This window comes from Pipistrellus kuhlii, unplaced genomic scaffold, assembly GCF_014108245.1.
Source record: "Pipistrellus kuhlii isolate mPipKuh1 unplaced genomic scaffold, mPipKuh1.p scaffold_m20_p_1, whole genome shotgun sequence".
Lineage (NCBI taxonomy): Eukaryota > Metazoa > Chordata > Mammalia > Chiroptera > Vespertilionidae > Pipistrellus > Pipistrellus kuhlii.
In genome coordinates, this window is record NW_023425404.1 from 30277758 (window position 1) to 30298333 (window position 20576).

The window sequence follows — 20576 nt, forward strand, 5'->3', positions numbered from 1 at the left end:
GTTGTCTGAGGCGGTGGGGAGGGAAAATGGGGAGTTATTGTTTAATGGATATAGAGTTTCAGTGTTCCAAGATAAAAAAAAAAAAAATTATGTAGATGAATGGTGGGGGCAGTTGGACAATAACGTGAATATATTTAATACCACTGAACTATGCACTTAAAAATTCTAAGGTGGTAAATTTTATGCTAAGTATATTTCACTACAATAAAAAACTTAAGCACAGAGTTACCACATGACCCAATAATTCCACTTGTAGGCGTGCACCTGACAGAACTGAGACTATGTCTATATAGCAACTAGTACACAAATATTCACAGCAACATTACTCATAATAGCCAATAAGGTGAATTAACTCATGTGTCCATCAACTGATGAGTGAATAAAAAACTACGGTGCATCTATACAATGGAATATTATTCAGCCATAGAAAATAAACGAAGTGCTAACACATGCGACAGCACAGCTGAATCTTGAAAACATTTTGCTAAGAGGCATCTACCAAAGGCCACCTATGGTATGAGCCCATTTATAGGAAAATATCCCAAATAGGCAAATCCACAGAGAGAAAAGGTAAATTAATGGCTGCCATAGGCCGGGGGGCGGGGGGAAGCGGGGGAAGAATTTCGCTAATTGATAGTTTCTTTCAAAGGTGATGAAAATGTTCTAAAATTTACTGTGGTGATGGTTATGTGCAACATACTTTGTATATGTAAACATACTAAATACCACTGAACTGTGTAATTTTATTTTTTATTTAAAAAAATATATATATTTTATTGATTTTTTTACAGAGAGGAAGGGAGAGGGGTAGAGAGTTAGAAACACTGATGAGAGAGAAACATCAATCTGCTGCCTCCTGCACACCTGCACACCTCCTACTGGGGATGTGCCCGCAACCAAGGTACATGCCTTTGACTGGAATCGAACTGGGACCCTTCAGTCCCCAGGCCGACACTCTATCCACTGAGCCAAGCCAGCCAGGGCTGAACTGTATAATTTTAAAGGGTGAATTTTATGGTATGTGACATGTTTCAACAAAGCTATTACATAAAAATTTTCTCCACAAATAAAATTCAGCTATAGAATTGAGTTGTTCCCTGAACAATTTTGCAGGCTGCCATTCATGTAGACAAGAAGGTGAGTGGTGCTCCCTCGGAGTAGGCTACACAGTGGCCCTGCTCAGACATTTTACAGATAAATCCTACCACACACTCAGAAATGTGTAATTCTAATCCTATAAATTTTTCCATAGGATAAATAGGCAACATTCCCCAACTTGTTTGTGGTTGGCATAATCTCAATTCCAAATCCAGGCACGGGTAGTATAAGAAGGAAACATTATAGGCCAGCTCATTCAATAGATTTAAGGATCCTAAACAAAATATTAGTTTATGGATTCTAGCAATAGATTAATAGAATATCACACCATGACCAAATTGTATTTAAATGCAAGGTTAGTTTAACATTAGTAATCAATCAATGTAATTCACCACACTAACAACTTAACAAGTCCTATACGACCACCTCAAAAGATATATAGAGAGGGAGGGAAAAGGTCCTGTAGAATTCATTCCTAATTAGAGAAAAAAGTTCCTAGGAAAGTAGGAATAAAGAAGACTATCCTTAACCCAATAAAGATTATTCACACACACAAACACACACACACTCACACCCCTAACATTTTCTTAAATGATGAAATGTTGAAAGCATTTTTTTTGCTGACAATAAAGAGGATACCGAAGTGCCTGCAATCAAGACAGCTACTGCATTTTAATAAGCTCCCAGGGGATTCTGATGGTGGTGAGCCACACTCCCACTTTCAGAAACCCTGCGCCAGGGAAACCATTTGCCTGTTGAGATGGCTCCTTGCTCCTGGGTGCCCAAGGCCACTTACCCAACACCACTCCCAGCCATTTGCTGGCCTATGCTTCCTTTCTTTCATAATAATCCCACTGCTTTATTTAACTTAAAAAAAAAATATATATATATATATATATATATTTTTTTTTTTTAATTATTATTATTTTTTTAATTTTAGAGACAGAGGAAGGAAGAGGGAGACATAGAAACACCGATGAGAGAGAAACATCAACCAGCTGCCTCCTGCACACCTCCTACTGAGGATCGAGCCTGAAACCCAGGCATGTGCACTAAGGAGAATCAAACCAGCAACCTCCTGGCGTCTGCTACAGTGCTCAGCCAGCTGAGCGAGCCACACCTTCCAGGCTTTTCTATTTAATTTTTCTCGGATCTTCACAATAGCCCTGTGAGACTGGCCTACCAGGTACTACCTCCATTTTACAGATAAGAAAACCGAGGCTTAGAGTTTCCAGTCTTGTTAGAATTCCCACGGTCAGGGGCAGAGCCGCAGTGCAAGGCGGGAAATCCTCTTTGCAAAGCACCTCAGGGCATCCTCCTGCCTTGTGCCCCTTAACCGAGGCATCTGGGACGGTCATGTGCCTACCTGTAACCTGCAGGCCGAGGCTGTCGTTAATAAAAGATCCTCAGTTTGACACAAAATGCCCTTGTTTCATGTCAAAGTGTCACTCTATATCTATATGAACGTCCTATCTAGACATCTCTGTTGTCTCTAAATTGGGTCTGAGTGGGAATCAATGCCTAGATACTTCTTTCATCCCTTAGGTATTTGTTCAAATCTCTAATAACTGGAGAACATACCCAGACCTGTTTTTAGCTACAAAGGAGACTAGAAATGAGGAGGCATGTACCCAAGTCCCACCTTGTGAGGAAAGGGAGAAACTGCCCTTTCCTGTGCGTAATCTCTCAGCCAGGAAAGTGCGAGAATTGTAACTCCGACAATGCTGAGAGGTGGTGGGTGTCCTGCTGTCCAGGGCCCCATGGGTGAGGCTCAGAAAGGGTGGGGAAGTGCCTCAGGCCACACAGCTGGTTAACATTCAGGGCAGAGGTCCTAACCAACAGCAGCTGGAGGGCCTCGGGGAAGGGGGAGGACATGTGCAGCTGGATGAAGAAGGAAGCCAGAAAGGGGAACAGAGCGTAGTGGGTTAAGAAAGCCTTCTTCAGCCATGACCGGTTTAGCTCAATGGATAGAGCGTCGGCTTGGGGACTTACGAGACCCGGGTTCGATTCCGGTCAAGGGCATGTACCTTGGTTGCGGGCATATCCCCAGTGGGGGGTGTGCAAGAGGCAACTGATCGATGACTCTCTCTCATCGATGTTTCTGACTCTCTATCTCTCTCCCTTCCTCTCTGTACAAAATCAATAAAATATATATTAAAAAAAAAAAAGAAAGCCTTCTTCAAACAGGGATCAGGAGAATGCCCAAGCTGGCGGGGAGACTAAAGAGACCACTGGCGCTAGAGAAAGCGGTGCATGGATGGGAAACTGAGCAGGAGGTGGGTAGGAGTCAGGCCTGGGAGCCTGGGTTCGAGTCTGCGTGAGGGGCTGTTCAAAGTCTCCCACCCACGCGCTCTACCGATCCAAGTCACCTGGAGGACTTAGGAAAGTCAATCATAATGATGACAGCCAGTGTTAGTTCACCGTATGCCAGGCATTTCACATGAGTTATCTCATATAACCCTCACGGTAATCCTAGGAAGCAGATACTATTATTCCCCAGTTTTACAGAAGGGGTAATTGAGGTAGGCAGATAAGTATTTTGTCCAAGGTCACTCTGCAGACTGTCTTGGGACCCACAGTATCCACCAAAAGTAAGCTTAACATTTGCATGAAGTCTCCTATTTCAATTTTTATGCAAATTATGCATTTTTTCCCCTCCTTAATATACTTGCACCTGTTTTAATGTAAAAAATTGTCTTTCCTGCCCTGATCAGTTTAGATCAGTGGATAGAGCATCAGCCTGCAGACCGAAAGGTCCCAAGTTTGATTCCAGTCAAGAGCATGTACCCTGGTTTCGGGCACATCCCCAGTGGGGAGTGTACAGGAAGCAGATGATCAATGTTTCTCTCTCATAGATTTTTCTGGCTCTCTATCCTTCTCCCTTCCTCTCTGTGAAATATCAATAAAAATATATTTTTAAAAATTGCCTTTCCCTTCTCTCACCAAATCCTCCTGTAACACTATCTTTCAGGTGGGCGGAGCCACTCTGTGTTCTCATCGGGCAGGAATGGTGGGCAGGATGCTGGGAAGCCCCAGTACAGGGTGTGGGAGCCCAAGGAAGGTTTTGATGTGGGTTCTCCACCTCTGATCAGTGCCATTTTACTGAAAAGGACACTGTCATCTCCATCGCTTACAGAAACTGGACAGAGAAGACATGTTCATCGTTTTAGCTCTCTGAAGTTGCCCGGCCCTCATCTTTGGAATTCTAGCGGGTTACCCAAAGTACCCATTGAGACCATCCTCCACTTCTCTCCTGCACAAACTCTGCACCCGACCTTGACCAGAACACCCCGGGGGATGTCCGGTGATCACCATCCCGAGTCCCACACCTGCCCTGAGGTTTCCCATCTCCAGGTCTTTGCTCACACTGTTCCTTCCACCTGGAATGCTCTTCCCACAACCCTCACAACACATCTGAGCTGGCCCCTTCCCTGGGCCGCCCCGCATCCCTTCCTCTAACCTGCTGTCAGTGCCAATCACTCTTCGGACCCTATCTGCCCCTCTCGGGGCACACCCTAACCCACTCTGCAACATAGGTGCTCATGCCAGGGCAGGATTGGTATGTGATTATTCCAGAGTAATGCCTTGTACATAGCAGGCAGTTAATAAAAACTTAACAAGTGAATGGGACGAAGAGTCACCTTGTGACCCCACTAATCACAGCCGCTAGTACTCTGTGGGTAGAATCAACCACCTAAACATTCGCACCAGGAAGGCGAGTTGATGGCCCTGAGGGACCTGAGGCAGGCACTCTGCTCGACAGCCAGGGAACCCAGTTTTCTTCTGAATTGGCCTGTTACCTGTTACATTCCTCATGTCTTCCCACCAAAACAGCCCTGCGTCATCTTTGATTTCCCCTCAATGTCATCTTGCTGGAATCACCTAGCTCAGTGGTCGGCAAACTCATTAGTCAACAGAGCCAAATATCAACAGTACAACGATTGAAATTTCTTTTGAGAGCCAAGTTTTTTAAACTTAAACTTTTTCTAATGCCACTTCTTCAAAATAGACTGGCCCAGGCCATGGTATTTTGTGGAAGAGCCACACTCAAGGGGGCCAAAGAGCAGCATGTGGCTCATGCGCTGCAGTGTGCTGACCACAGACCTAGCTTCACCCGCTATCAGGGAGAGCATCTGGCAGGGTACCTGCTCTCACCCTCCCATTCATGCTGCTGTGGAGTGCAGTCTGTGCTCGGTGGTCAACCATGTGCCACTGAGCTCTCCCCTCCCTCTGGGACACCCTCCTTGAGCTAACACTTCTCCACTCAAAGAGCAAAGAAATTGGATGCCGAAACAAGGGTATCCTGAGACGGTGTTTTCTGTGCAAGGGAAGGAGGGCTTGCACCGGTTGGCCAGAGCACAGCTCACAAGAAGGCCGGCCTCCTGGAAGGCTTTCTTAGGAATGCAGCTGCCCGGAGTTCCGGGGTTCTGGGATGACTGCCATAGAGTTCCCCGGTAATGGGCCAGGGCAGGCCGAAGGCCCACCAACACCCTTCTCATCACCTTGACCCCTGCCCGGCCTGGGCCTCCTGTCAGTGATGGGGACAACAGCACAGCCCTTGCTGGGGGGGCCTTCACACCTGGCCTGAGTTCAAGCTCCCCTGGGAGGATCTAAAAAACCCTCCGCCCTGCAAGATGATATTGGCTTCACCTCCTCCACTCAAATCCATAGTCTCAACGACGTCACTTCAGGATAAAATACAGATGTCACAGGGGAGGGGTATGTCACAAACAGTTTCGGGAGCATTTCCATGTTCAGGTTTGCAGTAAGTGAAGGAACAGGAAGCTCTCCTCCCTGAGGAGTCTGGGAGGAACGGTTTGGCCCGCGCAGAGCTGACTGAGGACAGAGCCCTCCCCCGTGGCAGGGGCCCCATCCTCGCCGCCACGTGGAGCTCAGCCATGCGAAGGAGGGCACCTACCTGGGGCATCTGGTCTATGCTGAGCAGCCTGGGGAGCTTCAGGCTCAGCATCCTGAGGCCGGGTCGGGAAGGCCAGTGGGTGGTCGCTGCTCTTTGTCACCAGGTCTCCCTCGGAGCGCTCACATGGCCTGGGGAGCCTGGCCAGCGGGTGCCCAGGCTGCTTCCCTGAAAGAGGAGCATGGAGAAACCCCATCAGTTTCAGCCCAAGACTGGATCCAGCTGGATCAAGACTGTCAGGTCGTTTATGGATCAGACCTTGCTCACGATGGCAACATAACCAGGCTTTCTTTTTTTTTAAAATATATTTTATTGATTTTGTACAGAGAGGAAGGGAGAGAGATAGAGAGTTAGAAACTTCGATGAGAGAGAGTCATCGATCAGCTGCCTTTTGCACACCCCCTACTGGGGATCTGCCCGCAACCAAGGTACATGCCCTTGACCGGAATCGAACCCGGGACCCTTTGGTCCCCAAGCCGACGCTCTATCCATTGAGCCAAACCGGTTTCGGCAACCAGGCTTTCTTAAAACCAACAGCCAAACTATCAAGCCACGGAGTCACTCCAAGAGCAGTGGAGGGAAGGTATGAAATCAGAACACGGGCAACCACTGAATTGTAGAGCTGGAAAGGGCAGCGAGGGCACCGGAGCCCCTCCCATTGCATATGCGGGTCAGAGGGTGGATAACTTCCCCAGGATGCACAGCTAGGGGAGGGCAGGACCGCTCACTTCCCACTGCACCACGTGCTGCCCCTGGACAGATGGTGTGACCCCACCAGCGGGCGGAAGAGGACCGAGAGCCATGCTCCCAATCACCCGAAGAGAAGCAGCTCTTCCGGACGGCAAACCAGAGCGTGTTTGCTAAGCTGGCTTAGCAAAACCGGAGCCCCAACACACAACACCAGACCGGGACAATCCATCGCACTTGCCGGAGACAGAGCAACTCGGTCGGACTAACAAGCTTGTTTACATGCAGGATTAAGATTGCTTAGCAGCTGTGACTAATGTGAACTAGAGAAACTCAGGTCCTCGGGACAGGCCCAAGAAGCAGGAAAATACAAGCTGGCTTAGCAAAGGAAGAGCAGAGCTCGGAATGTACCATCGTCAACGCTTCCTCTACCCCAGTGGTCGGCAAACTGCGGCTTGTGGTCAGCACAGGTGGCTCGCGAGCCGCGGTTTGCCGCTCTGTTGACTAATGAGTTTGCCGACCACTGCCCAAACCTGCCACCTCTTAGAACCCCCCAGAGGGTTGGGTCCCCGTCTCTGAAGCCCTAGGACCCTGCCTGTACCCCTGCCTGAGCCACATCTGCCTGCAAGGAAAGCTACCTGCCTGGGCCTAGTTCTTGCTCCGGATACTTGGAAACTCAGTTGTGTGCCTGGCTCATCCTGGGCCTTCAGAAAACGTGTATTTAATTCTGTTAATTTAAGCAATGCTGTTCCTCCTCTGAACTTAAAGTGTGGGTTTGTGTGTTGTTTTTGTGTGTGTGTGTGTGTGTGTGTGTGTGTGTGGTTTGTTTATACTTTTACTTTTTATAGTTCTTTATGTCTATGTGTCACCTGGAATTCTGTAGCACAATCAGTTGTATTTGTTTCATTGTCATAAATGTGCTTTCTTAACAACACTGATGTATTATTTACAAAAGTTAAAAGGTGGAAACAACACACAAATCCAGCAGCAGAAGCTATCCATAAAATCCATAAGCTAACAAGTAAACAAAATGTGGGTGTACAATGGAGAATTATTCCATTAAAAAAAAAAAGTTCTGATGCATGCTACAACATGGGTGGAACTCGAACACATTACGTTAAGTGAAATAAGCTAGTCACAGAAGGACAAATGTATGGTTCCGCTTAGTGAGGTACCTCGAACAGGCAAATTCACAGAGACGAAAAGTAGACTAGAGGGTGGGTGGAGGGAAGACTGGGAAGTTTTTTAATGGGCACAGAGTTTCTGTTGGGATGATAGAAAGTTCTGGAAATGGGTAGTAGCAATGGTTGCACAACAACAATGTGAATATTCACTGAATTGTACACTTAAAAGTGGTTAAAATGGTAAACGTTATGTTGCACATGTTTTACCACATTAAACAAGTTAGGTAGTATTTCCAAATTACAGAATAATAAAGAGAATAATTTTTTAAAGCACATGTACACTTTGCCCAGGTTAAAAAGCGGAAGTTAACGCTTTGCAAACAAACACCGCTGATGTGAGTGGGACACTGTGCACCTTGGGTGGCTTGGCTCTCCCGGGCTCGGTCGCCACGTCGGCAGCACCACGGGCTCACCAGGGGCAGGACACGAGGTGGAGGCCCAGTGCTGGGGGCATCTCAGCTGCACCAGAAAGCCCACTCCACGCTGCGTCTCTATAGACCGGCCCACCTTGGTCCTCTGGTTCTCCCCGGGTCCCCCCAGTGTCATGGGCAGCAAAAAGAAAAGAGATGGTCCTACTCTCACAGCGCACACTACCCAGGGAGGGCGACCACATGGAACATCAAAAGGGAGGGTGACAGGGCTCCTGGTCAGAGGGCAGATCAGGCACACGCTGTGCTCGCCTCCCCCCGTGACCACATCCACATTACAGCCCCGTCACTCCAAGAACCACCTGAAGACACAATAGAACAAAGTATCAGTGTATTGCCTAGAGTAAATGTAAGTATTGCTCTGTGACATTCCTGTTGGTTATGTGTGTTAAGTTGGTTATGTGTGAACAGGCTCCTGTAACCAACGGGCCGAATGCCCACTGTCACTGAGAAAATAAAATAAGATAATAAAAACGTGAGAGGTCATGCGAGTGGCACACGGTTCACCCCCTGCTCCATCTAGCCGCTGCTCACTGCATTTTTACCAGCTGATGAGGACGGGAGGGCTGAGGTGCAGCTGATCGCCCTCGGTGCGCTGCTGCAGCTTGAAGGAAAAGGTGAGAATTTAATGGACATCAACGTGGTAGAGTCTGTGACACACAGGATAGAGGGGAGTGGTTACCCTCCGTACCATTCTGTTTTTTGTTACAAAGGAAAAAAGATGGATAGGGCTGTCCCTGTTCCCAAGAAATGGATAAAGAGATGAGACAGCTACGCACCGACCAACTAGCACAAGTCACCCTGAGAATGGGGGAGACCCTCACCCAGTCTGCACCAAGCCCATGAGGTCCCCCTGCCGCCTGCTCGCTCTCGCTCACCTTCACTATGCCATCTCAGGAAGCTGGCAGAGCAGGTGAGGACCCAGGACTAGATTCAAGCCACATGGGTTCAAAGACCGGTTTGCCATTTCCTTTGTGACCCTGGGCAAGGAACAACTCCACCTGCATCAGTGTTCTCATCTGTAAAATGGACACAGCAGCAGTACTTTCTTCACAGGGTTGCTGTTAGACGATCAAAGAGAGAGAAGCCAAGTAAAGGGCCCGCTATCAAGTAAGCTTCCAACAAATGCTTGATATTATTATTAATTTCCACAGAGAAAATTACTTGTATATTTTACAGGCAGGAAAACTGAGGTATCAAAAGGTAAGGGGGCTTGCCCTAGATGACACTTGACTTGCATCTGAACTCCAGCCTGGCTCAGCCAGGGCCAAGTGCCCACCTCAGCTAAATTACAGACGACTCTCAAACAGCTCCCTGTTCATTAAAACCATTGTCAACGTGTCCGTAATGCAGCGTTCTCCAAACTGCAGGTCACAACCTGCCAGTAGATCATAAAATCGATTTAGTGGGTCATGACTAGCACTTAAAAATAGGATAGTATGAAAAATAATAGAACAAAATATCAGTGTATTGCCTAGAGTAAATGTAAGTATTGCTCTGTGACATTCCTGTTGGTTATGTATGTTAAGTAATATACACCAAGTGGCCAGATTATTATGATCCCTGAACGCATAATAATCTGGCCACTCAGTGTGTGTGTGTGTGTGTGTGTGTGTGTGTGTGTGTGTGTGTAATTAGAGGCCCGGTGCATGAATTCGTGCATGGGTGGGGTTTGGTCAGCCTGGCCAGGGGGAGGGGACATGGACAATTTGTGTATTAGCCTTTTATTATATAGGATATACATTGAGTGACCAGATTATTATGCGTTCAGAGATCATAATAATCTGGCCACTCAGTGTATGTTTGTTATGCTATTCTTGCCAATATTTGTGTACAGGAAAAAAAGTATTTCTTACGGAAGGTCACACTCAAAAAAAAGTTTGAGAAAATGTGCGAATGCCATTGTAAGGAGCCATGGCTTTTAAAAATGTCCTCTGGAGTCACACACACCATGATATGTCCGTGGAGTTTGGGGGACCAATTCTTCCAGATATCTGGACAAAGCAAGGGCTGGGCAAGAAGCCCCTCCTAATAGTCCGTGGAACGTTGTAACAAGCACCCTGGCCACCTGAGCTTGGAGAAGGCTCTCATGGTGGGACCCAGCTCCTCAGAAGCCTTCTGATGAGGTGCAACAGGAGGGGGGCTCATGGGCTGGGGACTCAGGGGAGCCAAGGTCAGGTCTCCCTGTGCCGTCTCCTAGATAGGACCTTGGCGGGGCTGAGTGACTCTCCCTGACTCGTTGTTGTCATTGGTGAAATGAGGATATTGATACTTACCCAGTCAGAGCTGTGGGGTGTTAAAATGAAACAACAGACAAAGTTATTACACAGATTCTAAGTAAGTACCAGTAGTGTTACTCTCCTCCTAGTCGTGGTACTGCTACTATTACATAAATCACGACACACTCAGGGAGAGGGGCCCATCCGTAGTCTTAGGATGGGGGGTTTGTAACCCAAGGTTAATAAAATTATAGGTAAAATCGTGTGTGTGCATGTGTGGGCACATGTGAGTACATACCAGTAAACATGTAAATTTGTGTCATGGGGGACAGGGCCATGGCTTCAGTGTTGTCCAGTGAGCCGGAAAAGTTCAAGACCCTTAGCCCCTCTGCAGGCAAGGAGTCGCCGGGCCGGCTCCGGCGGTGGGAAACAGGAGGACTCTCTGAGTCGTGTCTACCCGTGGGTGAATGAGCAGAGTGTTCCTTTGCAGAAAGCTGCTCCTGCACCCAGACACTGGCCCTCAGTCTGGAAGGCATACCCTCCCCTCAGCAGGTGAGCTCCAGAGACTGTAATCTGCAGGCTGCACTGGCCTTGCCTCTCACAGGCGTGCCTACACCCCAGCAACCAGCCTGGCCCCACCCATGGGCCCGGGGAGTGGTTCTCACTGCAGACCCTGCTCTCCCCAGGGCTGAGCTGGGAAAGTGCGCCAGGGTGTCTGGTCAGGCACTGTCAGCCCGCTACCGAGTTAGGGCACTGCCGGCACCATTTACCACTATGGGCCACCCAGAGTGAGCCAGTGGGGAACCGTCCCAACCTTCCCTGAAACTCCTGGAATCTCCCCACTCCCGCCAGGCTCCAGCCTGTCCTCCAGCTGTGAGCACCTTCTCCCTGTCCACTCTCTGGCTGCCTTCCAGCCCAGCCTGCCCAGGAGCCTTCCCTGCCTTCTCCTTCCCCTGAGCAACCCCTGACCCGTGAGAGGGTGGCAATCACAGGCTCTGGGTCAGGCAGATCGGGGTTCCAGCCCAGGCTTCTCTAAGCACAGGTACAACCCTGGAGCACACTGCTGAGCCACCTCCCTCATAAGCTCGGGAGTGAGTGAGACGGTGCACACGGGGCTCTCTGCACAGCGCCGCCCGCAGCACCTCAGCAGATGGCAGCTGCCATGACCTTGGTTACACGGTTTCAGATTCTTCTAGGTGTGGTTGTTTCCGTGCCTGCAATTCAGGTTTCTTGAAGATGGGGCTAGATCTGCTTTTATATCAAAGAAGAGACAATAAAAACTTACTGACTGTTTTACTCAAAGGCGGGCCCATTTGTTGATTTGCCCATTCCTTCATCCACCCATCACATAGCAAGTCTATGTGCCCGGCTCGGCCAGAGAGCGGGGGACGCAGTGCTGTGTCCACAGCCGAGCCTTAGGGAGCTCCTGCCGAAAAAGAGAGCCATGCAGCCCAGTGCCTGGCAGGTCAGATGCTGGTGGGCGATGAAAACAAAATTCTACGGAAGCCTGTGGTGAGGACTGGGTCAGATTTCGGGGGAAGAAGCAGGGGAGGGCTACAGCTTTAGAGAGATGGTGCCATTTGTTGTGAGCGTTGAGATCAGAAAAATCTGTCAGTTTGCAGAGGGCACACAGCAATGCTAGAGGACAGCAAGTCACCCGTGGGCTCCTTTAGCCAGTGGGAGTATGTGACTTCTTCTGGCTAATTGGGAGTGAGTGAGTGTGTGTGTGAGTGTGTGTGTGTGTGTGTGTGTGTGTGTGTGTGAGTGTGTGTGTGTGTGTGTGTGTGTGTGTGTGTAGGAGGTGGCAGGAGGGAGCCCAGGGTTGCCATGAGGGTGGGGGCAGCCCCACAAGGGAGATAGTTTTGATCTTTTTTAGGGGGAACATTTTCGTTCTCAGATGTTTTCCCACGCCTGCCTGCTCACCCCCCTTCTGGCAGGAGGCTGCCTGCGGGCAGGAGGGGAGGGAAAGCTGGTACAGGGGGGCATTCCATGGGGCGGCTCTTCCTCACTGCCCTGAAGACCTCCGCTCGCTCCTGCTGAGGATTCCAGCATCCTGCCACCAAAGCTGTGTCTGCCCTCCCTCCCCCTCCTCTAAACTGTACTTGTTGGGATACCCGCTCACTTCTCCCAGCAGCTTCTGAGACTGAGATTTGCCCAGATCTCTGTCTCTTGCCACAGACTCTCTCCCTGTTGTCGATGGCACCCAGCAGCTGTGCGGGCATTCACTCCGCACACAGTGAGTCTCCAAAGCACCCCAGCCCTGTCCCGGGCGCTGAGGACACGCAGACTCCAGACTTCTGAGGTCTCTCTGAGCGCCTCCAGGAGCTCCCGTTGGGCAGAGAGATGAGACGGACCAGAAACTGTCCTGGTGCAGGGATGGAAACTTCAAGGAGCACAGAGAGGTGAGAAGGGCTGAACACAGAGTGTGGGCGAGACAAGGAAAAGGAGGGGCAGAGTGGGATGAAAGTGCAAAAAGCAGGGACTTTGGGCTTCTAACATGGTTTTTTGTTTTGTTTTGTTTTGTTTTTTTGTTTTTTTGAGGAAGAGAGAGTGACAGAGAGTTAGAAACATCGATGAGAGAGAAACATTGATCAGCTGGGGATATGCCCACAACCAAGGAACATGCCCTTGACCGGAATCGAACCTGGAACTTTTCAGTCCGCAGGCTGACACTCTATCCACTGAGCCAAACCAGTTTTGGCTTCTAACATACTTTTAAAAATAACAGGATCACACTGTCATGGGGGATACGTGACATTATCATTGGTCAAATCCCACCCATTGTGAACATTTGTTGTGAGCAAAGAGGTCAGAAACATGTCAGTGTGCAGAGGGCACAGCATGCACAAAGGCACACAGAGTGAACCCTGGTGTAAACAGTGGAGTTAACATGAGAGGCCTGGTGCAAGAATTTGTGCACAGGTGTTGCCCCTGGGCCTGGTGGGAGATTGGGGCCATCTGGGCCAGCCGTGGGAGGGACCGTGGGAGGTGGGTTGGCCACAGAAGGCTGGCTGTGGGAGCACACTGACCACCAGGGGCAGCTCCTGCGTTGAGCTGGCCAGTCTTCTGGTCCTCATGGTCGCTTAGGTTTTTATATAGAGACTAGAGGCTCAGTGCACAAAATGTGTGCACAGGGTGGGAGGTTGTCCCTCAACCCAGCCTGCACCCTCTCCAATCTAGGACGCCCTCCAACTGACTGTTTAGGCAGAGTCTTGAAAACAGGAGCACAGCAGCCACAGAGGGGAGAGGGCATTCCAAGCTGAGGGTGCAGCAGGAGCCAAAGGAAGGAGGTGGAAAGAGCACACAGTTCTGGGAGCTGGCCGATGTTCAGCACCGGAGTGGTGGAGGGTGTGGAGTCATAGGCAGCCAGGGTGGCCCTGGAGAAGAGCCAGATGAAGACCAGTGCACCCCATCTGAATGTGGTGGGAATGAGTGGCGAGGGGGCTGGTGAGTTAGAACTGGGTGGGGGGGAGGAATGTGGGGTGTCTCAGGGATGATGATGGGAGAGAGGATGGTGACCCTAGGTCAGATAAGGAGAATTCTGAGTGGATATTAGTCCATTTCAAATCCTGGCTCTATCATTTACTGCACACCTCTGGCAGATGACCTAATCTCTTCAACTTGAATATTCTTATCCATTAAAAGAGGATAATGAACGTATCAATGGCTCCTGTGAGGATGAAAGACCATGGGATCTATCGGAAAACAAGCACTCAATACATGGCTGCTATTATCACCGTTGCACCCCAAACCACCTGAATTCCGCATTAATGCTCCCTCATACTCCCTCTGTCCTTGGTTTGTAATTCTGCACGAAAACAGACTGCTTCCCTCTGGCTCTGACCCCCCTCCCAGGCAGGAGCTGTGACTAATGGGCGCTCCATGTGCTGCAAGAAGGGGTTGCCATGGCGACCTTCCAGCTTGGCTTTTGGACTCTGTGAGTGACCTGAACCTTTCCTTTGTTCCAGCTATCCCAGCTATTCTAGATATTTGCCACTAGGCGACTTGTGCACATTTGAAAAAGCCTGCAGGATATTCTTTAGCACATTGTTGAGAAACGTTGGAAATGATCCAAACTTCTGGCAAGAGAGAGCTGGCTGGTTAAGTTATGGTACACCCATGCAAAATTGGACTGTGCGGCTATTAAAAAATGTTACAGATCTGTGGTTACTGACAGGAAACAGTGTCACAACTTGTTGAATGAAACCAGCAGGTTATGGAACAACATAAATCTTGTAATACCACCTATATATAAAATTGTGTTACGTTTAACAGCGTGTATTTATGGACAGAAAAGTGTATGGAAGGATGTTCCTCAAAGTGTGCATAGTGGTTCTCTCTATGCAGTAGAGGTCAGCTCTGGGGAGTTGCTTTACTTTCTTCTTTACACTTTTCTAAAACACAGTTTGTCTAAATGAGCATGTGTGCTATTATTGCCCAGTGCACGAAATTCATGCACAGCTTAGGGTCCCTAGCAGCTGCCAGCTGCTAGCTGCTGGCCAGGGCCTTCCTTCGTTCCATGCTACTCCCTGGTGGTCAGCACATGTCATAGCGAGTAACTGAACTCCCAGTCAGTTGGACTCCCAAGGGGACACTTTGCATGTTCAGTATATATATATATATATATATATATATATATATATATATATATAGACTAGAGGTCCAGTGCACAAAATTGTGCACTGGTAGGGTCCCCTAGTGGCTGCTGGCTGGGTATTCCCTCCCTTCCCTGGCCAGTGCCGCCCCCTGGTGGAACTCCCAGGTAACTCCTGGTTGAAGGGACAATTTGCATACTACACTTTTATTATATAGGAGGATTAGCAAAGCAACAATACCACTAAGCGGAAATACATGAATGAGTCCTCTAACCCTTAGCCGGTCTTAAAGAAATTAGCTATGTGAGCCAAACCATGGCACGATGATACTGCAAATATTTGCAAATCCATTGCCAACAGTGGCATGTCTTCACACACCTACCTGAGAAGCCTGTCTGCCTGGGCCCTGCCAGGGGCAACAATGGCCTGGCAGTCCTCCATCAGAGTGACTGGGTCCCAGGTCCTAAAGCCAGATAGCTCAGGTACTTTGGAGAAACAACCACCTTTCCCAAGTCAGAGGCGGAAGGGGACTCCTCTGTCATCACCATGGTGAAGGCAGAGGTGGGTGGGCAGGAGAGCCCTGCATTGGGAGGCCTAGGTCATCAGTCACTAGTCACACACTGAGCACTTCCTGTATGCCAGCCTTGGAGATAAAGGGAAATGGGGCATATAGAGGCCTGCGCCCAGGACTCCTGGCCTCAGAGCTATGGGGCTCCAGGAAGGGCTTGGAAATCGGAACTCCTCTGAGTTCCTGCAAGGCCCTGCTCCCCTGACTCAGGCCCACACTTTATGCTCCTACAACAAAATCATTGGGTCCCCGCCAGAAGGTCCCTGAAGACCTGGCTCCTTAGCATATCCCCCAGCTTTCCACAGCCCACCCAGCCCCAGTCCCGCCTGCCACCAGCCTTGCCATATGCCGCACACACCATCCCTGTCTCTGCCCTTTAACATGATGGCTGTCACGCCTCCAGGCTTCCCGTACTTGCCGTTTACTCCGGTGAGACCCCCCCCTTCCTCCATTTCTCTTCTTGACAAAATTCTATCCGTTCAAGTCTAAATTCCAGTATTACTTGAAAGGGTCCTCATCATCCCATCTGCAAACTTCACAGTGACATACCAGTGCCCTGGCTCCTGCAGGTCAAGACTGGCCAAGTCTGCCAAAACCGGTTTGGCTCAGTGGATAAAGCGTCGGCCTGCGGACTGAAAGGTCCCGGGTTCGATTCTGGTCAAGGGCATGTACCTTGGTTGCAGGCACATCCCCAGTAGCGGGTGTGCAAGAGGCAGCTGATCGATGATTCTCCCTCATTGACGTTTCTAACTCTCTATCCCTCTCTCTTCCTCTCTGTAAAAAAATCAATAAAATATATTAAAAAAAAAAAAAAAAAAAAAAAAAAGACTGGCCAAGTCTGCCCTGACCGGTTTGGTTCAGTGGACAGAGCGTTGGCCTGAGGACTGAAGGGTCCCAGGTTTGATTCAGGTCAAGAGCATATACCCAGTAGGGGGTGTGCAGGAGGCAGCTGATCGATGTTTCTTTCTCATTGATGTTTCTAGCTCTCTATCCCTCTCCCTTCCTCTCTGTAAAAAAAAAAATCAATAAAATATATTAAAAATACTGGCCGAGTCTTTCTGGTTGCCTGCTGGGTGCGAGGTGCTCAGCCCAGGACGGGGCAGCGTGTTGCTGCTGAATGAATGCCCGTTTGCGGAGCAGCTGAAGGACTTCCGCCGCCTACCACAGTCTGAACCCTAGTGGCAGGTCTGGCAATTTCTCTAGAACCTTCTACCCAGTAGTTGTTATGCTTTAGTCATGAATCCTGTACTTCAGGGCCCAAGTGGAGTATGCTTGGTTCAAACATTATTTCAGAATTTTTAAGATCTGAAATCTCAAACCATTAAAAAAATGTGTGAGAGCCCTGGCCGGTGTGGCTCAGTTGGTTGAGAGTTGTCCCTTGTACCAATAGAGTGCTGGTTCAATTCCTGGTCAGGGCATATGCCTGGACTGTGGGTTTGATCCATGGTGGGGGTGAATATGGGAGGCAACCGATCAATGTTTCTCTCTCACATTGATGTTTTTCTCTCTCCCTCTCCCTGAAATCAATAAGAATACTTAAAATAAATAAAAAAGGAAGGAAGGAAGGAAGGAAGGAAGGAAGGAAGGAAGGAAGGAAGGAAGGAAGGAAGGAAGAGGCAATTGGGGAAACCTGACCATTGGATATTTCATGACCATGAGAAATGGTCAGTTCTTAGTCTTGATCGGGTTAGAAGCTTAGGAGCCGGTGGAGATAAGATTGTGCCTTCTCTAGGACTATGGTTATGTTTTTAAAGGGCCCTTTCACTGAGAGATGTACTGACGTAGTTAGTTACAAACGAAATGATATGAGGTCTTGGACCTGCTTCCACAGAGTCTGCTTGGGAGCAGGGGTGATGGGTAAGGGTGGATGTGAGAGAGTCTGGCCATGAGCTGATGAGTGTGGAGGCCAGGCATGGACGTTCACTATACCAACCTCTCAGTTTTTTTTATATGTTGTTAAAAGGAGACAATTGGTGTCAAAAAATACCCCTGGAATGTGAACTATGTCTTGCCTTCTTCTCAGACACTGCATAACCGAAGATAAAGTAAAAGCATCTTGTAGGAACAATTATCACTGTATCCCCACTTTCCTAACATATGAAATATCAACATCACAGTTTTGAAACTGACATAAGAACCCCCGTCTGAACAAGATAAAACAAGATAAGGAACTTAAGGACAAATGGGAAATGCTTGAGAAACAAAAACTATGGCTCCTGATAAAAGACAGCAGTATCAGGAGGAAAAAAAAAAAAGCCAAAAAGGCCTTGTCAGCGGAAAATATTCAAAGATATCTGACAAATATATCTTCTCACCATTCCCCAGCTAGGGGAGAGACAGGAAAATTTCTAGGAAATTTATAGGAGAAAACATACTTGTGACATATGATACTGCCAATGTCCTTTGGATTTAAGATTCTGCTTTAAAAAGGATCAAAAAATATTTCATCTTCCATTTTTCATGACTAAATTTGCGTTTCTGAAGTATGCAGATTTTAATGTTTTGAATGCTTCCTTTTTTGTTTACCTGCTAATATAGATCAGAATGACAATGTTTCTTTTTATAAATTCATTTTTATTTGATATTCTAAACTGCTATACATTTTTGTATTTAAAAAATTATGAAATATTTGGTTTTACTAGCTCAAATGTTGAATCAAACGCCTTTCTATAAATTACAAGGATTTACTCTAGTGCTTTGTGGTATACAGGTTCATTTACTCCAGTATAACTATTCTTACCCATTGTCAGAGCTGGACAGGAGGGCACTGAGCAACTAGCCCAGCGTCCTCAACTCTGACGTGACACCCGGAACTTTAACACATGCTGCTTCCCCAGGCCCACTGCAGCCCAGGCCAGTTACGTTCTCCCAGGTCGCAGCCAGTGTTGAGACCCCGGGAGTCTCGGCCACGGTGAGAGCAGACCTACCCAGAGCGGATCAGCCACCGAGCCCTGAACAGTGAGGACCCACCCAGAGCCTATGCTGTGACCCGTGGCCTCCAGGGCGGGTACAGTAAGCAGGTCCCTCCCCCCAGGCTGGAACAGGTTGATGGAAGGTGAATGCTGGGGTTCCCCTCCCCCAACAGGGAGATGTCAGGCTGCTGAGGGTAGGCGCAATCTTATCTCCACCCCCTCCCAAGCTTCTAACCTGATCAAGACTTAACACCTGAGATAAAGCTGTCAGCCTGGGAGAGCCCAGACCACAGGGGGAGGAAAGAGAGGGAGACCCAGTGAGGATGGGGCACAGACACCTTCCCACATCCTGGGGACGCAGGAGTGGACACCTGGAGGAGGCCAGGCAGTCTCTGAGGGCAGAGCCAGGACCCCCAGATGGGAGTTTGGGGGAGGTAGGCTTCAGCTCAAGCCACAGAGGCCCTGTCTCCCGTCGGCACTGAGATCCCCACCCAGAAAACGCCCAGTGGAGTCCGGGTTCCTACCCTTGGGAGGGGGAAGAAGTTAGGGGGAGGGACAGGGGCCTGGAAAAGCTCTCTAGCAGTAAGTCCCAAACCCAACAGCGCAGAGAGCTCGCCAGAGAGCCCATCCCCAGCTCTCAGAGTCAGAATCCCCAGCGGGCAGCCTGGTTAGTGAGCTCTAATGGCGATTCCCATGCATGAGCATCTGTGACTGTGCACCTTCATGTGGCCTAGAATTCTCTCAGGAGGAAGCACTCGGGGCCCGCAGTCACAGCAGTACGGAGCTGGGGCCTGAGCCAGCGGGTGCGGGTGCAGGTGCAGGGTGGGCAGCAGGGCGTGTAGAAGGGGCGCTGAAGGAGGAGAGTTTTAGATGCAGTCCCACACCCTCCCGGCTCCATGCCCAGGTCCCTCGTGAGCGTGTAAGAGACCATGGCTGTCCTCAAAAGGAATGCCTTCCCGCTGAGGAGACAGACTCGGTAATAAAACTGTGAGCGATCGGCGGAGAGGAAGGAGACAGACTTCTTGGAGAGGCCGCCTGCCCGCCTGCCCGCCCGCCTTTGGGACAGCCAAACCTGGGTGTTTCTCAGGTGCCTCACACCCCACACACCACAGCTGGGTGCTCGTGTGACCCCGAATCCTGCCCTCGCACACGCTGCCCCCTCTGCTTCGAGATGCTCGGACCCTCATTCCTTGTCTGCCTGGAAAATCCCACTCACCCTTCAGGGTCCCCCCAAGACCGCTCATCAGGCTCCAGTGCGCCTCACTCCCATCAGCCTCCAGGCCACGGGGAGCTCCTCTGCACCCCTGCCTCGCCTCAGGCTGCCCAGGTGCCCTGGAGCACGCCTGTCCCTCCTGGGCTACAGGCTGGCACCCTGCTCAGGGCGGGTCCAGGGACCGAGCACAGTGCCCGTCATGCTGGGGAGTGCCCAGTGGCGTGGAGGAGTTCAGAGAAGGGACGGAGAGCCAGGATGTTGGGGCAGTCAGGGAAGGCTTCTGGAGGAGGCAGCACTCGGGGCCCAGAGAAGGGAAGCAGCTAGCAGAGGGTGAGAGGGAGAGAGGTGGGAGGCCAGCAGGGGAGGGGCGTCTCTCCCTTAGGCCAGGGTGCTCAGAGCAGCCGCCCTTCTGACCAGCTCTCCTTGGCAATCATTAACCTTGAGCTGCACAGGCAGGACCCGGCCAGCAGGACAGGTGTGTGTGTGTGTGTGTGTGTGTGTCTGTGTGCGTGTTGTTAACTGATCAAACTGTTGAGTGAGCCATTTCACACAATTATTATCCAAAAGCACACCCGGCAGGGAAGGGGGAAACGGTCAGGGCAGCCAGGGTGGTTCAAACCAGCAGAGGGAGCAGGTCACGTGGACCAGGCAGGGGACCCGCATGTGCCCGGACCTTTAGCTGAGAGGACACTGGGGGTCACAGAAGGACACAGGGCCCAGGTGGGAACAGGTGTGGGTGGGAAATGGCCCCTCAGCC

At 49.7% G+C, this 20576-nt stretch overlaps 1 protein-coding gene across 2 annotated transcripts in view; it reads right to left on the reverse strand.

Moving 5' to 3' along the window:
* PAQR5 (progestin and adipoQ receptor family member 5) overlaps positions 1-20576 on the reverse strand; it is a 70161-nt gene that overhangs the window by 32092 nt on the left and 17493 nt on the right. For both annotated transcript variants that reach the window (XM_036437623.2, XM_036437609.2), the window contains exon 2: positions 6017-6181. In XM_036437623.2, the coding sequence (XP_036293516.1) occupies positions 6017-6067 (51 nt within the window). In that variant the 5' untranslated portion in view covers positions 6068-6181. The remainder of the gene's footprint in view (positions 1-6016; positions 6182-20576) is intronic.